The sequence below is a fragment of the Lepisma saccharinum genome, chromosome 21 (genome assembly GCF_977018435.1).
Source record: "Lepisma saccharinum chromosome 21, izLepSacc3.1, whole genome shotgun sequence".
NCBI lineage: Eukaryota > Metazoa > Arthropoda > Insecta > Zygentoma > Lepismatidae > Lepisma > Lepisma saccharinum.
In genome coordinates, this window is record NC_139249.1 from 46,562,154 (window position 1) to 46,584,867 (window position 22,714).

A 22,714-nucleotide genomic window follows, 5' to 3' on the forward strand; every position below is an offset into this window, starting at 1 on the left:
ATTGAAATCTAGAGTTTTTTTTTATTTTCAAGCCACTTTTGCACTTCCAATATTTGTTCCTCTAAAACAGGAAAATCAGCATGAATTTGTGTCGTGGACATATAGATACAGATATCATCTGCATATTGAAGATAATTGACTGTTGGAATTAATTTCCTTTTCATTCTGATCATATATATGTTGAATGTCAAAGGACTTAAAGGACTTCCTTGAGGTAACCCTTTGCAGGCTGAATACGTTCCTCTACTTTCACTGGTTTTGGTTTGAGTTGCTGTTTTAAGTCCACTTTATGCACAGTAAGGCTAATCGGGACTATTTTCACTGAAAAAGTGGAATATACAGCTCTTTTACTCAGTAACTTCCATAATATCAAAACATAGTTGTGAGGTATTTTTAGCTGTTGTATTGTTTGGATTAGGATAATAATATCTACATTATCATAAGCTGCACATACATCTAAGAATGCAGCTAATACAATTCTGTTTCTTTTCAGTGAGTCGAAAATATGCGAGGAAAGAGTGATTAATCCATCCTGGCATCCTAATCCCTTTCGAAATCCTATTGCCTTTAGAAAATAATTAGCACATCTACTTGGGTAGAGTGGGGTGCTTAAATAATATAAGTCAAGTTGTCCATCATCGTGTTCTTTCACTCTATATGCAATACAATGTTCAAGAACTAAAACAGAATATCAGCATCAGTACAATTTATTTTCTTAAAATCATGTACAATGCAAGAGAAAAGTCAATGAAATTAGTGGTGGACAATTTACCTGGTAATTATTTATTACACTATACCAAAACTTATCAAGAACTTACATTCATTTGTGGATATGCTGAACCTTCTAAGTGCAGAGTACTTAAGAGATGTAAAAATGGATTGTGAGTCATTGCCATTATTAGAGACATTAATTATTCATTGTTATAAACAAATGAGTAAGTATAAGTGCCTGCAGAGCCACCTACCGCAGTAATTGAAACTATTTTCACTTCATACCTTTCATGTAGTTTAATTTAGTATACACTACAGATGCACAAAGTGTATTTGTTGGTTCAGTAAGCAAAGAACTAGACATTTTATCTGTATTGTAATTCTTTTATAGTGCTCGCCATCCAAATCAGACATAAAATAGACAAATTATGTTCAAATTCTTAATAAAAATTAAGTATTCTTAGCATTGGAATGTCATTGATGAGTTAACATGTGCTTAAAGGGAGAGATTTTCTAGGAAGATGAGTGAATGATTTTGAACTAGTGAAAATGAAATAGTGTTTTGTAGCCAAGCATCATTACTATATTGCATGTTAGGGCTAATAAAAATAAACACACAGCATGGACTCGTTTATGGAAAGTTATAACATTGGGAGCATTATTTATTTACTTCTTAAAAACATGATTCTAATTAGCATATTTTATGTGGGCGGATACTACAAAATCAGCATAATGTGGTTTGTGTGTCCAGCGTTATATTCTGCAGTAGTTGAAGATGCTCGCATAGAAAGAGATATCAGAAGATATATTTTACAAAGATTAGCTCTCAATGAACGGAATGTACTTTCATATCTTCCCCATTCAAGCCTTCCTTCTTGGGTAAGTATTGTTGGAGATTTCATATTTGTATGACATGAACTTTTTTCTAGTACAAGTATTTTTCCTAAGTAGATACCAAATCAATACAAAAGTGATTTGAACATAATGTGACGTTAACACCAGAAAACATGCTGATTATATTGTAACATTAATTTCATCCACATGCTGCAAATTTTATTTTAATATTTTAAGATTAATTTGCTTCCAATCTTAGATTTGGATATTTCCTTTCCACTGTTCATATCTTGTGTTGTATTTTGCATTCCTTATTTTTATTTGGTTTCATTTGATTGGTTCAGCTCATTTTTGCTGGATAAATAGTTTCATTTTCTTACAGGTGACCTTTCCAGATATGGACAGAGCAGATTGGTTGAATTCGGTATGTACTTTTGCAATGAGGATCATTTAATGATAACTTCCATGAAACGTGTATAATCATAGACACCTCCAGATTGTAAAAACCCACATTGACTTTCAATGATATCATCATAACCAAGAAGTGTCCTTGACAGTACAAGATCTCCCTTAAGACATTCTGGGTAAGACTGCAGAATATGGGCTGCTTAGGAGGAATGCGATTCATAATTTTTTGGTAACGTTTTGTAGTTAGTAATCGGGGAAAGTAAGTTTTAAGGTGCGGAAAAAATTTTTTCTTTAAAAAAAACAGAAAAACGTGTCCAGGTTTGGTGGTATTGAAATCGTAGCAACGAAGGAAAAGGCATATTCCTGCACAAATCTAGCGAAAGCAAAAAATGCCTATGTGGTTAGGTAGCTAGGTTTAGTTCAGTTAGCCTAAATAATAATTAGTCATTGTATTTATGCTAATGAAACCTAACCTAACAGGCCTAACCTAACCTTGTAGGCATTCTTCGAAGAAATAATGAAAGAAACTGTGCGTAAACAATATGGACACAAACGAATGGAGAAATGCATTGCTTTTAGTAGCAGGAAAAACATTTTTCATTGTATTTATGCTATTGGAACCCAACCTAACAGGCCTAACCTAACCTTGTAAGCATTCCTCGTCTGAAATAATGAAAGAAACTGTGCGTCTGTGGGTGGAATCCGGAGCGACAAATCAACTCGAATGCCGCGAAACGAAGGGTCTCACTTATCGCACAACACTTGAGCGCGTAAACAATATGGACGCGAACAAATGGAGAAATGCATTGCTTTTAGTAGCAGGAAAAACATTTTTTACAAGCAATAATATAATACTAATCGTAAAAGGAACACCGGAAAATGGAAGTAGAAGGTACGTACTTTCAGGGGATATAAATTTTGTTAGTCTATTTAGAGGAAAAAAGCAGCCCATGTTCTGCAGTGAGACCGACATTCTGTTTTAAATATTGTTTATTTTTGTACCATTTTTGGTAATTTTTTGAATTATTGCAAACCTGAATTTTTGTTCTTACTTGAAGAAACTGGTTGAAAATTAATGAACAGATAGGTGAAAATTTTTATTACAAGTAGTAATTCACATTTTGTATTATTTTAATCACTGTCCAGTCATTAATCTTCTAGTGGATTTAAGGTGTCTTCTCAACAGAGTAGTGATTAATGATTTGCCTTGTAGGCTGAGGTTCCCAGTTTGATCACCAGTTAGATTACCACATTGCACAGTGGTTCAGATTCCCTTTAAACACAAGGTTCAGTTTTTGTTAGCCTATGTAAGCACAAGGTGGACAACTTTGTCTATTGGATTTAGGGTGATTATTAAAGGATAAGGAGCAAATTGGCAATGTAGAGAAAGTCTCCAACTTTGTTAATTTTCAGTATACTAACTAATTTTGGCCTCCTAATCATGAATCTGTTGTAAAAAGCAGGCGGTCACGTCTGGAAATTTGAAAAAAAGCAGATTGATAAATATATATATATATATATATATATATATATATATATATATATATGTGTGTGTGTGTGTGTGTGTGTGTGTGTGTGTGTGTGTGTGTGTGTGTGTGTGTGTGTGTGTGTGTGTGTGTGTGTGTGTGTGTGTGTGTGTGTGTGTGTGTGTGTGTGTGTGTGTGTGTGTGTGTGTGTGTGTGTGTGTGTGTGTGTGTGTGTGTGTGTGTGTGTGTGTGTGTGTGTGTGTGTGTGTGTGTGTGTGTGTGTGTGTGTGTGTGTGTGTGTGTGTGTGTGTGTGTGTGTGTGTGTGTGTGTGTGTGTGTGTGTGTGTGTGTGTGTGTGTGTGTGTGTGTGTGTGTGTGTGTGTGTGTGTGCGTGCGTAGTTTTACGAACGAAATGTTATAACTATGCTTGCCTAACCTAACTGAACCTAACCTAACATTCCGTGACTGGTTTGTGGGTCAATGATCACTTTCAATAATGAATTCCTAGTTTTGTAGCATGTAATCGACGAACAATGTTTCATGGAACATGCCATTTTTCGTGAAATCAGCGGTGGAGTATATGCATAGTTTTATGAACGAAATATTATAACTATGCTTGCCTAACCTAACTAAACCTAATCTAACCTTACCTGAAATGGTTATCCATGAATGATTTGTGGTCCAATGATCACTTTCAATAAGGAATTCCTAGTTTTGTAGCATGTAACCGACGAACAATGTTTCATCACTACGGAACACGCCATATGGAGAATTATTGCGGTAAATAACAACGTTATTTTACAACTTCTACATGTAAATGTACAATTTTAACATGCGACCCCCACATCGTAACTCCAGATACTTCACCAGGAGTGCATAAGAAGTGAGTATAAGAATTAGGAAGTGAATTACAGACTTTCTCTATATTGCCAATTCTTACCAAGGGTAATAATATAATAAGGATTGTCTTCGACCAGATGGGGAGAGTAAGGCCCACTTTAGACGAAAGCATTTTCCTTAGCACTTTTCTTAACATTTATGCCATGACCAAAAATCTGCCGTGTAAAGTGAGAAATGTTATGGCATTTCTCAAGGATAGAACCGGCTCTATTTCTGCAGCATTTTTCATAGCATAACCAATCAGAAGCGACCTCATGGTCACAAGTGCAAATGTAATGGCGGTCATGTGAGATGTAAACAATGTATCACCAGGTATCACTTCACACTTTCAAATGATGATAAATATTCAACCAAGAGGAATATTGCTTCATATTAAATGGTTTTAGGTAGAGAAGAATGACACTGATTAAATACATACTTCACAACATTTAGAGTACTTGAGTCACGAATAATAGGCATAGTTAGCATGTATTGTATATTCCTGGTCTGGGCAGTTGGGAAAGGGGGATTGATTGAGTGATTGATTACACTAACTAGATCATAGTACATAGTGCAATAGATACAGGCTGATAGGACAGGTCACATTTACAATTAAACTATAACATTTTCATTGCAATGATTGCAATAAACCATAAAATTACATACTCTACAGTTAATAGCAGATACATATGCAGCAACAATTATGAAATTCATTAAAAGCATACAGATACAGTAAAACCTTGTCAATCCCAATAAGCTGGACTTCGCTTAATCCGGACAGGCAAAATGCCCCCCAAAAAAAGGTTTTAAATGTGGCTAGAAGTCAACAAGAGAACTTCCCAAAGAAAAGGCAGTCAACCATTGATGAAATTCTGTTTCCAGCAAACTTTGTACTGTTCTGTATAGTGTATTTAGGCTTATGCCCTTTAAAAACACCATAATAAACTTGTTTTGTTGCTATAAACTGAGTTTTAATGCACTTTCTACTGTTCTTTTAGGTTATTTCAGTTAATCCGGACTTTTGTTAAACCGGTCAACTTATCCCCCCATTAGTCTGGATTAACGAGGTTTTACTGTATTCTTAAACTACGTACATTTGTATTAATGTAGGATGTAAAAAAGGGAGATAATTAACAAAATATACTGAAAGACAAGTAAAATGCCCCCATGGGAATTATTCAGTGACATAACATACATTTTGGGTGTGTTGACTTGTAATCAAGGGGTCCCAGGTTCAATACCCGGTGGAGGCACATAGTGGTTTCGATCCCACTTTGAATTCTAGGTCCAGTCCCGATTAGCTTTACTGTGCATAAAGTGGACTTAAAACAAACTCATTCACTCATAATATGCATTTTCTAGTTTATCTTCCTCTTGATTCTTGTGGTTGGGTTAAGCAGTGATGGTGGAAAGAAAATGAGTGTGAAGGTGGGAGGTTATAGGAATATTTTCTGGATGCATGTTTGGGCCAAAAGAGTATTTATTTATCTACTTTCTGCTTTGCTGGTAGTGCCCCCCCCCCCCCCCCCGATTTTGGCTTCATCACTAGATATAATCCATATTCTGCAAGTTCCATTCTTCTGATGTGTTGATATGATACAAGGAGTGGGGAGGTGTAATAACAAGGTCACCAGAACAAGACCGAAAGTGAAATATTCACTGTTGTTCCCAATAAGACAACTTGCTCTTCACCCTTGCTATGTTTATGGGTCATCATTGGACAATTAATAAGACCCCAGAAACCAACACTTTCAGCTGCTTACTGCAATATGATTGTCCTTTGGACTTTGATGATTTAAATCTACGAAGAGGTGTCTTTTGATTCGTCCATATTTTCAAAAAGGAGAATTTAGTTTATTATATTTATTTATATAGATTCATGTAAATAGATGTGTTTGTTATCCTTCCTGCAGTATCTGCTAGGACTGTAGAAGTAATGGAACACACATCGTTTGCTAGTTGCTAGCTAGTGACATGTGTATAAGTTTCAGCCTTTATTGTGTAAAGGTACAACATTTGATTAAATTCATCGCTTTACCAAGAACTATATAGTCACTGTTTTTGTCCTTATTTTTATATACCATATAGTCAAAAGTCACCTGACACCCAAGTGTCATGGTCTTGGGCTGTTTTCCTGGTTTGGGCTGAGGCCTTTAATTTTGGTCAGTGGTGTTTATGAGGACATTTTAGACAATAGCATGCTGCTCACACTGTAGCAACAGTTTGGAATGGGCCCTTTTCTCTATCAGTACGATAATGCCCCTTCCCATAAAGCAGGGTCCATTGCATCGTGGTTTGAGGACAATCAGGTGGATGTGCTTAGCTGGCCCACTCAAAGCCCCGACTTGAACCCCATAGACCATATTTGGGATGAACAGGAGCGTCAGTTGCATGCCAGACCCACTCGACTGAAAACCACCCATGAACTATTAACGAGACTACAGAACGAATGGATAAATTTCCACCAGCAATATACCAAAACTAAGTGGAAAGCCTGCCCCGAAGAGTAAATGCTGTAATAATAACAAAGGGAAGTCCGACATCTTATTAGTTACCTGGCTGGGCTCTTTGGAATGAACGTCATTGAGTGTCTGGTGACTTTTGGCTATGTAGTGTAGATGTGCATTTTTATTTACAATTTTGCTTGTATAATGGTGGACAATTAGCAACGACCAATTTGAATGGCATCTTGCAAGTATCATGTTGTAAGTAATTGAGTATGTTTCTATTTTTCTATTATTCTTAGATTTTGCTTCAAATATGGCCGTATCTCAATCATTTAATTAAAAAGGTCTTGAAGGGTACAGTTGAGCCTATTATAGCAGATGCTTTGAAACCATATAAATTTGTTGGATTCAAGTTCTCCACAGTTCGTCTTGGAACCGTTGTAAGGAAATTATTGTTGTTTTTTTTTATTTAGTAGTTGTTGTAGTTAATTTTTATTTAGTTCAAACAAGAAATTAATATTATTCATACGCTTGCTCAATGTTCTAGCACATTAAATGATGAACTTTTGATCTTGACACCAAAACTGGGAGTAGAAGTTTATTGTGTGTTCCTTCATCAGTTTGATCTCATCACCTATCCTCTTCATCGTGATTGACAAAAAAGTGTCAGAAAAGCAAAAATAAAAATACAGGATTCTTCATGACTAATAACAAGAATAACGAATTTACATATTTTCTTTATTATGTTACTGTTATCTAGTATGCAAGGAAATTATCTGACAGGGTCATACATGTACGCAGTAATACAATAAGTGTAAAAAGTAATCATACAATCTGGATTTTTGACATAACGTAGTTTACTCACAGCAATTTTGGACAAATTTCATAAGTTTCTCATTAGACATATTTACATTAATGTAGTGTGATTATTGATAGAACTGCATCATAATATTGTCTTCTATTTGATATTATGGTCTTCATTGCCAGTGTAACGAAACTTATTCCTAAAACGTATTCCTAAGTAGATAATGCGAGGCATATGAATGCATTTTACACTTGTATATTTAAGCTCCCAAATTCTGCATACATTTCTGTTCCATATTTAGCAAATGTGTATCACAACAAATCATAAGTTTGTTATCTGAGTGTTACAGAATGTAAAATACTAGTAATTGAAATTATTACACTCATGTAGAGTCAAGGAAGGAAATAACATCTATTGTTTATTTTTTAAATGTAGGCCTCTCTTACTAGAGAAATAGAAAATTTAGACGGCTCTGTAAAAACAATACGGGACTTTTTTAGAATTCGTTTGTTTCATCATTAGTAAATATATATATTGATATTTTAAACTTAGAAATTGAATATATGTTTCAGCTCAACTTTCAATTGGGAGGCACATTTGCGATTAGTTGCAGTCAGTTAGGTATAATGTGGTTTGCATTTATATTTTGAGCATGTTAGCCTAGTTAGTTTTGCTTGCATTCGTATTTCCACAATTTCCTTCTTCTGTACATGTATAATGTGTTTCATAATGTGAAAAGACTGTATCAAACACCTGAAATTTACAAACACAAAAATGTCAACAACCAAATATCTTCAAAATGAATAATTTCTTAAAAATCACCAGGATTGTACTCGGAAAGTTTTGAAGATGATTTAAAATAAATTTTGATCTTGCAAATATTTTCCTTGTCTTGTATATTTTGCAAGAAGAAACCTTTATACACACTAATAATTGTTTCTAGTTGTGTGTATGTAATTACATTAAAATTACTTAGGGAGCCCCATATTAGTGATAACATAAATCATCATCATAAAGTTAATGTAGGACTTAATGAAAAAAATATATATTAATTATGACTTTTAGATAATCGATCAATCTTTCAATGTTCATGCAATGCAAATAAGCATTCCATTGATTTTGTTAAAATCTATTTTAGCCTGCGAAAATTGCTGGGATCAAGACTTACAAGTTCAATGTAGCAAGGAATGAAATTATTATGGACGTGGATATTATGTAAGTAGTAGTATATCTTCTCCTCTCTGTAGACGTGAAAAATGGCTACTTTTATTAAGCCAAATCTCATTGCATTTATACATATTTATTAATGCCCTGAGACAAGTTTTTCACAACTTAGCTTTTATTTTCATCAAGGAAGAAAAAGAAAAGAAAGTGCGTGGAAAATAAAACAGAATTCTCTATGAATCCGTTTGCTTTGCTAGTGTCCTTTGCTAAACAACCTATCTAACAGATGGAAGATTATTGCAAGATATCTTAAAGTTGATTTGGTAAATTTGAAATTTTTACACAATTAATAATTTTTCGTACATTATATATACACAGCGTGTAACAAAAGTCCGGGAACATTTTAAGAAAATTATTGTAGCCAAACGAGTAGCACTACAAAGTGAGAAAGTACATCATATCAAAGAGTAAAGCTGTAAGTTTTTGTTATCATTGCAGGTGTTACGTGTAGTTCCATATATCGTCGCTAGATGGTTTCATAATCAAGATGGCGCTTTCTGGAGCTGAGAAGGCTTTCTGCGTGCTAGAATTTGACAAAACAAAGAGTGCAACTGATGTCCAAAGAAAATTTAGGATGAAGTATGGGAAAGCATCACCAACAAGGAAGGCAATCTACAATTGGCATGTAAAGTTTGTTGAAACTGGGTGTTTGTGTACCAAGAAGAGAAGTGGTTGGCCAGGTGTGAGTGAAAATGACATTGAGCGAGTGAGAGAAGCTTTCACAAGGAGTCCAAGAAAATCTATACGCAGAGCTTCACGTGAGTTGGAAATGTCAACAATGACTGTGTGGCGTGTTTTGCGTAAAAAATTAAACATGAAACCGTACAGACTACAGTTAGTGCAAAAGTTATATCCTAAAGACAAAGACCAGCGATTCCAGTTTTGCTGTGCATTGGAAATCAAACTTACATGCCAATTGTAGATTGCCTTCCTGATTGGTTCAGCTTTCCCGTACTTCATCCTAAATTTTCGTTGGGCATCCGTTGCACTCTTTGTTTTGTCAAATTCTAGCACGCAGAAAACCTTCTCAGCTCCAGAAAGCGCCATCTTGATTATGACACCATCTAGCGACGATATATGGAACTACACAAAACACCTGCAATGAGAAAAAACTTACAACTTTACTCTTTGGTATGATGTACTTTGTCACTTTGTAATGCTACTCGTTTGGCTACAATAATTTTTTTTAAAGTGTTCCCGGACTTTTGTTACATGCTGTATTACTATATCCCATAACATTTGTGACTTGTAGATGTATTTCTAGTCTGAGTATGTGAAATGGCAAATGTAAACTCCGCACTTTAAATAAAATATGTATATCGTTCAATTGAATTAGAAGTTTTGGATACATTGGAATCACACAGACAATATATTTGTGTGTGTGGGGGGGGGGGGGAGGTGAAAGCCGCTAATATGTAAGGTTGAAACAGAGAAAACATCTGATTATACCTTTGAATTTTTGGAAAGTTCACCTTGAAAACCTGGAATTATACTTGAATTTTATCATGGTCCTAAAGTGGCCACCCTGAATAAGCATTGCACTAGTCAGTAAAGTGTACTTTTTCTTCATAAGTGAGTTTGCCACCTTGACGCAAACAATATTGATGCAAACTTAATCTTTCTTCATAAGTGAGTGTGCCACCTTGACACACAAACAATATTAATGCAAACTTAATCTTTCTTCATAAGTGAATTTGCCACCTTGACACAAACAATATTGATGCAAACTTAATCTTTCTTCATAAGTAAGTTCGTCACCTTAACACAAACAATATTGATGGAAACTTAATCTTTCTTCATAAGTGAGTTTTCCACCTTGACACAAACAATATTGATGCAAACTCAATCTTAAGGGCTATTCGCTACATTTTTCAAAATATTCTCCCTGACATTCCACACTGTGCTTCATTCTCCAAAACCATTCCTGGAAGTACTGGCACTACTGAGTTTCATCTTCATAGGTAGGAAATCACTTCCCACAAAGTTTTTCCCTCACTACTTGGGAACAGGAAAAGTCACACAGTGTCAGGGCTGGACTGGAAGGTAGGTGTGTAAGTAGTTTAACTGGAGTGCTTTTCAAAAAATTGATGATTAGGTTGGCAGAATGGATTAAAGTGTTTTCATCATGCAACACGTTTCCCCTCAAACTGGTTTTCGATTGCTTTCCTCAGACGAATTTGGTTGTGAAGAACAGTTTAAAAAATCTCAGCAAACTAATCAGGGTATTCACAGCCCTCCACACCATACCCTTTTGTGAATGAAGACAGTGGATCTTCGAAATTAATAGGATTGAACTATTAAATTGTGCAATGTGGAAGTGTGAAATCTTCTAAATTTTACGTAAGTAATCAGGGTATGTCTGATTTCTTTGAAGTGGGGTGGTATTGTTTGACAAGTACAGGGTGGTTGGAGGCAAAGTTCTTGGTGGGGAGTGAATGAGGCATGTCCTTCTGATCCTCCACAGTGATCCTGACACCAGAAACATCTTTCCTGGCAAGCCAAGCGTTGTTTTCAAATGTAAACCAACCTCCTAAACATCCTAGTCCACCATACCCCTTCACCTCACAACCAACTCCTCCCACGTTTACAAATGCAACTGCCCCAGGTGCAAAACCTGTCCCATTCTTGTCACTTCCCATACTCTCCAGATCCACTGGAAATTTACTGTCTGCTCCAAAGGAGTCTGCCACACTTCAAACATTATCTAGATCCTCACATGTGACATCTGTGGTGGCTTCTACCAGGAGGAAACTTTCACAGTCCTCAGTCTCGGAATCAACAACCACTTCTATACCACCAAAAATCTGGACTTTACTGTTGTTGTTCGTATCAACTACCACAATATCCCCTTCAATGACTGCTTCCAGGACCATCTACCACTTACTCCCAATCCAGCAACACCTCAGTACATAAAGGATGGCAGAGGGACTACATATCAGCCACCCAGTAGCATTCCCCATCCCCACCTCTCCACTCCATTGCTACCCCTCCCTCATATTGCACCCCCTCCCTTCCACATCACATCATACCACTCACAGCCTGGTGAGAGAACCATGTTTTTCTGTACCATCCATAACTTCACTCTGGGCCTGGCAACTATACAGGTTGAAGTTGTACTTCCATTTCTGCCATCTTTCTATCTTCGACATTCTGAAGGTGTACAGTGGAACCTCGATTTCACATTTTTCAGGGTGAAAAACTTAAAATGTGGGAAAATTCAAAATTTTGGAAAATTTTGTAATATTTTGTTCTATTATTGTTCTATTAAATATTGAGTGCAGAAAAATATAAAATCTGGGAATGTAAAATAGGGGTTCCACTGTGTTGTGTTCTGTTCAGGAATAATGTTAATGCATACTGACATTACTTTTACTGTCTCGAAACCGGAAGTTGAGCTACTATCCTCCTGGGTGGTATATCTAGTAGGATTCATAACTGGACAAATTACATTGAGTGGATCTTGCTGGCGATGTTGTTGAGCAGTTATTGCAGTGCACATGGTATGTAAATCAACTTTTCATCTGTTTTATGTAAATAGAAATAAATGCGTAGCTGAGTTGAGTTGAGCTTAGATTTTAAGTCCACTTTATGCACAGGAAGGCTAATCGGGACTTGACCTACAGTTTAAAGTGGAATCCGAACCACTTGTGCCTCCACCAGGTATTGAACCCGGGACCCCATAAGTGTCTAGCATTCCATAGAATGTTAACTCCTCGATATAAACTTCTTTAAGAAACAATGTTTTATAGTCGTATGTAATTATTCACAGTCATAACATCATATATTTGTTTCAGATATGCTGGTGATTGCTATTTTGAAATTACTGTCATGAGCATGAGAGCTGGTATAAAGGATCTCCAGGTAATTCATTATTATTAGTAATTCTGAGTAGTAGGTGCAGTGCTATTAATAAAGAAGTAAAGTGCTTTATGCAGTTTATATCTCACAGTATAAGCATGATCAATCTTGAATGACACAGGCAGATAACAGAAAGTTCGTTTCTCAAATTTTTATAACGACTTTCTTCCTCAAGCAGTTGCATGGCGTGACTTTTTCAAAAGTGTTACCGGCCATCAGACGTTATCATCTCCACCCTAGCCCCCCCCCCCCAAATATGCCCTCGATCTACATTTTTGTTCATTTCATTCTTTTTTTGCATTTCGCTCAGTGATTTAGCCACAATCACTCCTAGAAAGAACTATCACTCTTGAGAGAGTTACTGCAAAAATCCAGTGAATAGTGGTCAAGCCTTGCCAACTCTTCATCTCTGTTTCTTTGCAAAGAAGTGGAAAGGGGAAGAAAAGAACCACACATTTCTCGGATCAGTTTGATGTTTATGCGGTGAGCACACAACATAATTCCACTGTACGTACTACTGTTGCCAACTTAGTTCTTTGGAGCAAGGTTTGTCCAATTCACTAATCGCACCAAGACGTATCTTTTCGTGTATTACGTAAATGGTCTCAGTTGTAGTTAAATCCAGCCTTGGCTTTTCAGTCTAGCTCTAGTTGGTTCAGAGAAATAGTATCCCCGTTTTAGGTGGGATTTAGCTCTTTTCTGCCAATCCAATGTGACAACACTGGTCTGTGTCCTGCAGGCCTGATCGGTAACTGGGCCCCTAAACAGGCATATGGATAACCCCATAGCACACTTGCCCCAAAGTCTTTCCCCACTCTTCCCTTGCATTGGTGCCCTCTCCTCTTGTTACCTCTTGAGGGTAGTGGAACGGCCTCTCTCTTCGCTACTGTCGGCTGCAGAAAAAATTGTCCTCTGAAATATCTACTTGAGGGCAACGCTATTGGTTAATGTATTTAACAATGTTGTCATTTTATTGAAGCAACTTTTTAAATCTTTACATAGGTTACAAGATGGCGGATCGTACTCGGAGCATGTTTTTTCTCTCCGCAAACTGTGTTATCGTTCTTCTGGTGTTATGTTATATTTGTGTGTTTCAACATCGTATTTGTGGAGAACATCTTCCTAGTGTGTCAGTGTTGAGTATTGACTCTAAGTTTGATGGATGGAACCTGGGAAATAGGAGCTTTTTATTTCTTGCAGCTGGATGTGTACCTGGACTCTCTGCAGCCATGTCGCAGTCACCGACCCAAGGGGAGCAACCACGAGGTAAGCAAACTGTTGCCCGGCACTTTCACCTGCTATGCCTCGCGCTCATGTGCGGTGACATCCACCTGAACCCCGGCCCCTCAAATCAAAATGAAACTGCTTTTTCTGTATATTATCAGAATATGCAAAGCATATAAAACAAGCTCTCTGATTGTGCTATAAACCTCAGTGAATTAATACAATTTGACTGTTTAGTTTTTACCGAGACCTGGCTGAATGATACTGTGAGTGACGCTGAACTTCCGTTCGCCAAGAACTTTAATATTTTTAGAAATGACCGCCTAAATCAACATGGGGGTGGTGTCATGATTTGTTTAAACACAAAATGGAACTGTAAACTACGTGGTGATCTAAGTCGAGCTTGTGAAATAATTTGGGTGGAAGTTAATATTCTGAAAGGTAAAAAACTTCTTCTTGGTGCCTACTACCGCCTGCACAAAAACTCTCCCCTGCATATCCTTGAAGCTTGCAGGGATTCGGTGTTGACAGCCATGAAGTGTGGAAATGTCCTATTGTGTGGCGACTTCAATCTTTCAATTGACTGGGAAACTCCAACCACCGGAAGTGCAAATTGCTCAAATGACAAATGGTTTATCGACACTTTCATACGCGGCATTTGTTTGAAGCAACATAACATGCACAAAACACGAGGGGAAAGTAATTTGGACTATGTGCTGGCAACACTGTGTGAAATGGAGATAACTCCACAAAGGAACTTGCTACCGTCAGACCATGCCTCTCTAGATGTCACTGTGCACCTCCCGTCCGCTGAGAAGGTCAAGAACCTCCAACCCCAGAATGGACCACACCGCCTGTGGCGAAAAGCCCCCTGGAATGAAATTCGCAGAGCACTAGATGCCTACCCCTGGTTTCTGCTGGAACAGGAAGAGATCAACGACGCCGTGGAGATGTTTGTGGAAGTTCTGCATGCTGCAATAAATGACTTTGTTCCCACTAAGAAAGCGTGCTCTGCGAAGTACCCGGTTTGGTTTGATAGTGAACTAATTCATATTTTGAAAAACAAGAAACAGGCTTGGAGCTTGTGGAAACAGTGCCCTAATGAACACACTTATAAAACATTCTGTGATATTCGGAGGCACTCAAAAAATCTATTCAAAAATAAGTATATTGATTATGTAAATAACTTAACATCAGAGTGTATGACTGATCCAAAGAAGTTCTTTTCGTTAGTTAATTCAAGAAAGCAGAACCTGCGTGTCCCGATCGAAATTGTGCATTATTCTACCACCGCTGTAGGAGATGAGAGAGCGAAACTTTTTAATGTGTTTTTTCATGAAAATTTCTCCTCAGAGACAATTTCTGAACCTCTTCCTAACGTCAAGTCTGTCAGTTCACACACTCTCTATTCGATTAAAACCTCCCTTGAAGAAGTAAAATCCAGATTTAACATCCATGGGAAATTTCTATCCTTACTACAAGACTATCTGAGTGCACGAGAGCAGCGTGTTATCCTTCCTGGCACCTCTTCCAGCTTTCTTCCTGTTTTGTCTGGAGTTCCCCAAGGGAGCATCTTAGGCCCACTTTTGTTTCTTCTTTACATGGATGATCTCCCCGAGAGACTGTCCTCTCTCCCTTTTAATATACTTCTGTTTGCCAATGACTGTAAACTCTTCACAGAAATCTCAACAGAACACGATGCTTTAATCTTACAGCAAGCTCTTACAGAACTACTTGTGTGGTGTCGCCAGTGGAAACTTAAATTGAATCCTAAAAAATGCTCCTGCCTCACCATTTCCCTAAGAAGGAACAAACTCGATTCTGCTTACTATCTTGAAAACAATCCCATCAAAAAAGTTTCCTCTCAAAAAGATCTCGGAGTTATCATCGACGAAAAACTAAACTTTAATGAGCACATTACGAACACTAATAAAAGAGCAATGCGTCTTCTCGGTCTTCTGTACAGGTTCACTGAAATCCAAAACCAATCATCAATCAGCATATTTTACAAATCCCTTATCTCCCCCATTCTTGAATACTGCTCTCCTATCTGGACCATGGCTTCAAAAACAAATCTTTCCCGGATTGATTCTGTTCTCAACTTTTTCCTCGCCATTGCTCGCCACAGAATACCTTCTCTGAGGCACCTTCAGAAAACAGATATTATGCCTGTCTTCAATATCCAACCACCACACACTTGTCGCGAATTAGCAGACATTAAATTCTTGCACAAAATCATGAATGGTAAAATTAAATCCGAATTTCTGCTCAACAAATTTCATCTACGTGTTCCCACATGGCCAACCCGCAACATTAAGCTCTTCCACAATCCCACCACAAGGCTCTCCTATCTACAGAGGTCTCTTTTCTACAGGCTTCCTCACTCATATAATAACCTGCCTCCAAATGTGGACATATTCTTGCCAGAAGAAAGTTTTAGAAAATTGTTAACGATATATGTATAATTTTGATTTGTTGTACTCTATTTTGTTGTTGTTGTTATTGTTGTTTTCCTACTGTTACTATTTCAGTGTAAAATGGTCATTCAGTGCTGTATCTGAAACTTTAGGTAAAATAAATAAATAAATAAATTTTGCTATTTCCTGTGGTAACACCGGTTACATGCACTCCTCTGTCCTCAAGTAAAGAATGCTTATTACAAGTTAAGGTTAAAGGACATTTTTTAAAAGGTGTCATGACTTCCAATTTGAGAAACAAGTTTTATTATACAAGAGTCATTAAAACACTGAAATCTGCTATTGTGGTACAATCAAAATTATGAAACATAATTATTTTTTAAGGCAAAACAATGGGAAGTAAACAGTAAACTTATGATTCAATACTTTCATATTTTCAAGTAAAAATGTATTCCTACCTTCAAATACAGAGAGTGAAATCAGGTACAGCTAAGGTTTCAATGCCCCCAATTGTGTTTCCAGTGACCAGACCAGGGACAGAACCTTAGCTAATAACGATGCACTACATATTATATTTCACGTTACAATGCTTAAACACTAAATATTTTGATTTGATTGATTTTTAGTAGCTTTTAGGAGTGGCTGTTTTATAGAAATACATGAAACTTTGTCTTAGATAGCTTAGAGCTCAATAGATCTACTACAAATGAAAAATCACTGTTTACTTGCTTGTGACCTCTTCACTATATAATTGATGATATGTAATTGAAAATTTATTTATATTTCCAGATTCACGCTCTTGCTCGCATTATTCTAAAGCCACTATTTGCTGATATCCCTCTCATTGGTGGCATTCAGATATTTTTCTTGAATAACCCTTCAATAGACTTTCAACTTCTGGGTATTGCAAATATTCTGGATTTACCAGGTCTTAGGTAAGTGCTGCCATGTAGTGGAAAAATTTAAATATTTGAGGTTCACATGTTTAATACTAGTATATCAGTGTTGTTTAATTATGCCAAAATTCCAAATTATATAATTTAACTAAACTATATTGCACCTTGTATGGGATCGGGTAATATTGAATTAATGTACAGAGTATCCATAAATATTCTGTACAACTTCACACCCCAATAACAAGAATTGTAATTGGTATGCACAACATTTCATATGATTCACCAGGTTTGTCTCAGATTTACCAATAAGACATTACACAAGCACATTGGGTTGGTAGAGGAAGTTCAATTGCCTGGCCTCCGAGGTCTTTTAAAATTACACCTCTGGACTTTCTTGTGTGGGATTGTGTCAAGGACAAAGTGCACCAACTCCTTCTGTGATTAATTTTGATGATTTGAAGACCAGAATAACCTATGCCATTGGCGCTGTTGATTGGGACATGCTGTGTGGTAGGTAGTGCCATTGTGTGACATTGGTTGCTCTCACAAACCTAAAGAAAATCTCCCTGTAGATGGTGAACTTTTCACACAGTATAAGCACGTTATACTCCTCGGTGTTATTTTTTGTAACCAACTGACTGTAGTGGATTTATATATCATTCCTTCATATTCAGATTGAACAAAGCAAGGCACAATTGTGCATTTAATAAGAGACTATTTATAGAAATATCAATTTTTTAATTTGCAATCTTATCAATGATCTTCTAATCGAATATTCCAAAATCAGACATTGCATACAGGGTGTATCATAAGTAATAGCGCAAACTGACGCAGTTGAAAGTACACGATAATAGAAGCAAAAAAGTCTTGGTAAACATGGGTTTGCAAACGAGCCATTTTTGAGATAATTGAAAATGTGTGGTTACAGGCTGCTACTAACTTCATTGTTTGTAAACGTCATCCTAGTTGGTAAAATGTACTCTTCATTGCTGTAAGGTTCCATTTTCACTACGCAGTACAGCACAACTGATGTGACTCCCACAGTACGATTAGACTGTGTACTGATTGTATCCATCCTGTTTTATTACAACGCCACCTCTCGGAAATGTTCTTTTTTGTAAACAAGGAGCAAACCTTGGAACACACTAGGAGTAAAGCACTCGGTTTTTACAAAATGCAATCAGTGATGGCTTCTAACCACACATTTGCACACATTATTAGCATTTTACCAACTTGGATGACATTTACAAACAGTGGAAGTTAGTGGCGGCTTGTAACCACACATTCGCAATTATCTCGAAAACGGCTCGTTTGCAGACCCATGTTTACTGAGACTTTTTTGCTTCTATTATCATGATATGATATGATATGATATGATTTATTTCCATCCACTTGATCATATAAGTACAAATAGCACTATGATATGGGATAGGTCAATTACATGTATAATTTTGAGTACAAAGGAATTAACACATACTTATGCATATAAAAATGTATAAAGGAGTATAGAATAACATAAAAAATACAAGAAAAATCAAAGGTTATGTCTATTAATGAAAAATATGATCTAAGTACTCCTCTGTGCTATAAAACAAATACTTCATAAGCAAGCTCTTTACTATTATTTTAAATTGTTGGATTATGATTCTTGAATTCCTCTGGCAGCTTGTTATAGAGTTTTACACATTGAAATCCTAGACCACTATGTGTTTTGGATGTGCGGACAGTAGAAAGGTGGAAGGAGTTATTCATACGAGTGCTCTACTTGTGTATGTCCAGATTTTTTTAGAAGATTTTTAGAATTTGTATGAATAAAGTACAACATTTCTAATATGTACAAACATGGAAGTTTGCGCTATTACTTATGATACACCCTGTATAGAGCATTAATTAATCAGGCCTATTCATATTATACTGCGTATGGAATAAATGTGCTGTTCTGAAGGGATGAAAATTGCCACAAAGCATGAATGGTATTTATAATCATGTATATAACATTTTATTGTGATACTTTTTTACTGGGAAAATAATGTTTAGCATTATTGTTGTTATTTTTCAGCAATATTCTTCACAACATTATTGAAACACAAATAGCAGAAGCAATGGTATTGCCAAATAAAATAGCAGTTCCATTTACCGATGACATACCATCTCAAAAAGTGAAAATGCCTTGTCCACGTGTAAGTACAAAAAAATACAAGATATACATTATTTTTTTGATTGTAGCATGTCTTGACACTATTCTGATTTGTGAAACATTTCCTCAGAAAATGACAAGATATTCACTCCATTTAAGGCCATGGAAAGACCTACATGCTCTTGTTGATTTCATATTATGTTATAAAGGTATTATGGAGTTAGAAAATATCATGAAGCCAAATCAGAAATTGGCATGAGCTTGGAGTCAGTCGGTAATTCTTTGTAAAAATTTAAATTGCTTGCATAATTGGCATGACATTATCAAGATGATTACAAGTTCAGCCTGAGTTTATTAAAGTGAATTACCTCTCTGCGTAACCACCAAACGAATATCTTTAGATGCGATGTACCTTTGCTTTGTTTTTTTGTTGATTGTTTTCATGTTGTGCGTGATTTTGGTTGTAAGTGTGAGGAAAGGAATATTGTTGCATTCAGATGCCCGTGATTTAGTTGCCAATATTTACAGGTTCTTCGAAGAAAAATTCAAATGTCATAATTCCTCCAGTCAAGTTATTTTATCTGTAAACTCTTTACCATTACAAGCTTGCACCTCCAAATGACTATGCGCTATGGTAGTCTAGTCGGTAGGGTGTCTGACTGTCATGTAGGAAACCTGGATTCGATTTGAATTGAATTGAAGTTTTAAGTCCACTTTATGCACAGAAAGGCCAATCGGGACTGAGCCTACAGTTTAAAGTGGGATCCGGACCACTGTGCAATGTGCCTCCACCGGGTATCGAACCTGGGACCCATTGATAAACCCAGATTCGATTCTCAGGGTGGGTGATTTAAGGTCTGAATTTTTCCAGCCTTGTCCCCACATAAAGCGGCTCCAGGGGACACTCAGTCTCAAATCAATGGACAATATTGGGGAGTAATATCAGCCAGAGCATGGTGGTGATCACATCACCTCCAAAAAGGCTGAGAACGAGAAAGTGTCTGGCTCTACTTACACATCCCCTAATTGTGCCTTCATGGCATGGTGCGTCATGCATAGGGAACTTTACCTTTCTTTTTTTACCTTTACCCCCAAATGACTGCTCACAGAATGACCCATCGTCACATTTGCTTGCTTGCACCAAAATCATTGGCAACAATGCTCTGTAGATGACAGAGCCAAAGCAGGTTAAACCTTCTGGTCTTTAGTGCTCTTTCTTTGGAGCAAGTAGTCCTTGGTTCAATTCCCGATGGGAGCATCAAAAGCTTCAGTGTTCAGCCATCTTGTGGACGATTCGGGAGCTACTTGAATAAATGAAGTAGCAGACTGTAGTTTTGAAGGCCAGAAGACAGTAGCAATAGAACTTCAGAGCTTACCCCACACCACCCAGTGGAAAAGCTGCTTATCAGGCTTTGGCCCTCAACGGGCTGTTGCTTGGTTTGATTGGTTTGAGTTGGTGTTTTAAGTCCACTTTATGCACAGTAAGGCTAATCGGGACTGGACCTACAGTTTTTAAAGTGGGATCCGAACCACTGTGCCATGTGCCTCCACCAGGTATCGAACCTGGGACCCCTTGACTACAAGGCGACGACGCTACCACTGCGCCATCGGGGAGGCCCCTCAACGGGCTGTTGCACCAAGGACTTTAGGTTACTTTATTTCATAGTATTTAAATCTTTTGTTTTCCATTCCAACCTAGTTCATTGTTTTGTGTTTACATAGGGTGTTTTGGTAGTTAATGTTGTTGAAGCCACAAAATTACCACATAGAAATGCGACTCTGTTAAACTTTAGTGGGATGCCTGATTCCATTTTGATAGTGCAAGTTGGTGCTACACGCTTCAGAAGTCCGGCCATCACTAACAATGCAAACCCTAGGTTCGATTTTTGGTGTGAGGTATGTGAAATGTAGTTTGTTGATAAATTTCTCACTTAAATTATTTACACTGGGGCTAATAGTTTTTGATTCCATGAATAAATTACTCTGGGTCAACTGCAATGGTGAAGATTAATTATAAATTGATGAAATATATGATAGACAAACGTAATGGAATATTTATGCCTTATACAGGATTTGAAGCAGCAGAACGAATATCTTGCTATGAAGACTAGCCATCATGTAACATGGAAACTGTTGTCCAGGGCATTCTTTATTGATACGTGGGCGAATCAAAAAGTAAGTTACACCCGAGCTGTGTTCCTGTGCTTAAAGAGAGAAAATAATCACGCTTGGTGGCAGCACTGTCCGGAATGTACTCTCCCCATATCCAAAGCAGCCTTGCTGCAGCTGCTTTAATATGAGAGTAGTCGCCGTATCAGTATGGCGTGTCGTACTGAGGTGGGTTTCGTCCAACATTGAGTTGCGCTCAGCCGTCCGATTTTTGTGGACATGAAGGCATAATCAAAGTGAAATCCATCGCCAAATTGTCGAGGTGTATGGTAGGAATGCAATGTCACATCCCATGATCAGGAAATTGCCATATGTTCGAAAGATTGAACGTGAACGACGAACAGTGTGTCGGACAGCTTGCAACTGGAACACTATCGACAAAATGGAGCATGTGAATGCAATCATCCTTGCCACCATGTGAAAATTAAAAGAGATTGCAAGTGAACTGAATATATCATACAATAGTGTGTCTATGCTGATTTATGGCCAGTTGGGTGTATAGTAAACTGTGCTCTCACTGGGTGCCACAATTGTTAACCAATGAGCACAAAAGTCAACTCAATTGAAATTGGATGGAATTTTTACACACAAGAAATAAAAAAAATGGTCACAAGATTCGAAAAGTGCTTGGAACACCTTGGTGACTATGTCGAACAAAGTTAAATGTTCATGCATTTTTCTCCAATAATTATTTTCTTTCTAACATGTTTTGTTTGTTTTATACAGGGGGTGTAACTTACTTTTTAATTTGCCCTAGTAGTTAGAGCTTGTATTAAGATACAAATATGTACTTAACCATGTTATTTTTTCTTTAAACGAATGTACTAGTATTTTAATCTTGTTCCAATGATAAGTTCTATCCTTGGTTCAAATAACATGCATTTGACTTATAGGGAAGGGGACATAATAATTAGATGGTAGCACAATAACAGCATAACATGATAACAGCATTTATTTGCATAGGCTTATTTGCTAATAATATTTTATAGTTCTCTAAATATAATTGATATTCTCTCAGTATTAGTCAATGTAGGTATATAAATGTATTGATTTTGCAGGTAACTTTACTCATCCAGTATTTCTATAAATATCCTGTAATTTGGGGCAAAATTCTGCTTTTTTTGGTTTTCTTTTTTATACAAACATACAGATATAATTCATATGTGATGATTTTCTAAAGTAGATGTCTAAGTATGCAGTATTTCTTTGTAAGCCCATAGAGTCAAATGGTTACATATG

At 36.9% G+C, this 22,714-nt stretch overlaps 1 protein-coding gene across 6 annotated transcripts in view; it reads left to right on the forward strand.

Moving 5' to 3' along the window:
* The first annotated feature begins 1,063 nt into the window (after window positions 1-1,063).
* The window catches only part of LOC146004072 (extended synaptotagmin-2-like), a 60,266-nt gene continuing 38,615 nt past the window's right edge, over window positions 1,064-22,714 (forward strand). For 2 of the 6 annotated variants that reach the window (XM_083142694.1, XM_083142698.1), the window contains exons 1-9: window positions 1,064-1,590; window positions 1,928-1,969; window positions 7,045-7,185; window positions 8,689-8,765; window positions 12,569-12,635; window positions 13,833-13,898; window positions 17,063-17,208; window positions 19,229-19,349; window positions 21,029-21,202. In XM_083142694.1, the coding sequence (XP_082998820.1) occupies window positions 1,333-1,590; window positions 1,928-1,969; window positions 7,045-7,185; window positions 8,689-8,765; window positions 12,569-12,635; window positions 13,833-13,898; window positions 17,063-17,208; window positions 19,229-19,349; window positions 21,029-21,202 (1,092 nt within the window). In that variant the 5' untranslated portion in view covers window positions 1,064-1,332. The remainder of the gene's footprint in view (window positions 1,591-1,927; window positions 1,970-7,044; window positions 7,186-8,688; window positions 8,766-12,568; window positions 12,636-13,832; window positions 13,899-17,062; window positions 17,209-19,228; window positions 19,350-21,028; window positions 21,203-22,714) is intronic. The other 4 variants (XM_083142695.1, XM_083142700.1, XM_083142696.1 and 1 more) reach the window with 4 other exon arrangements.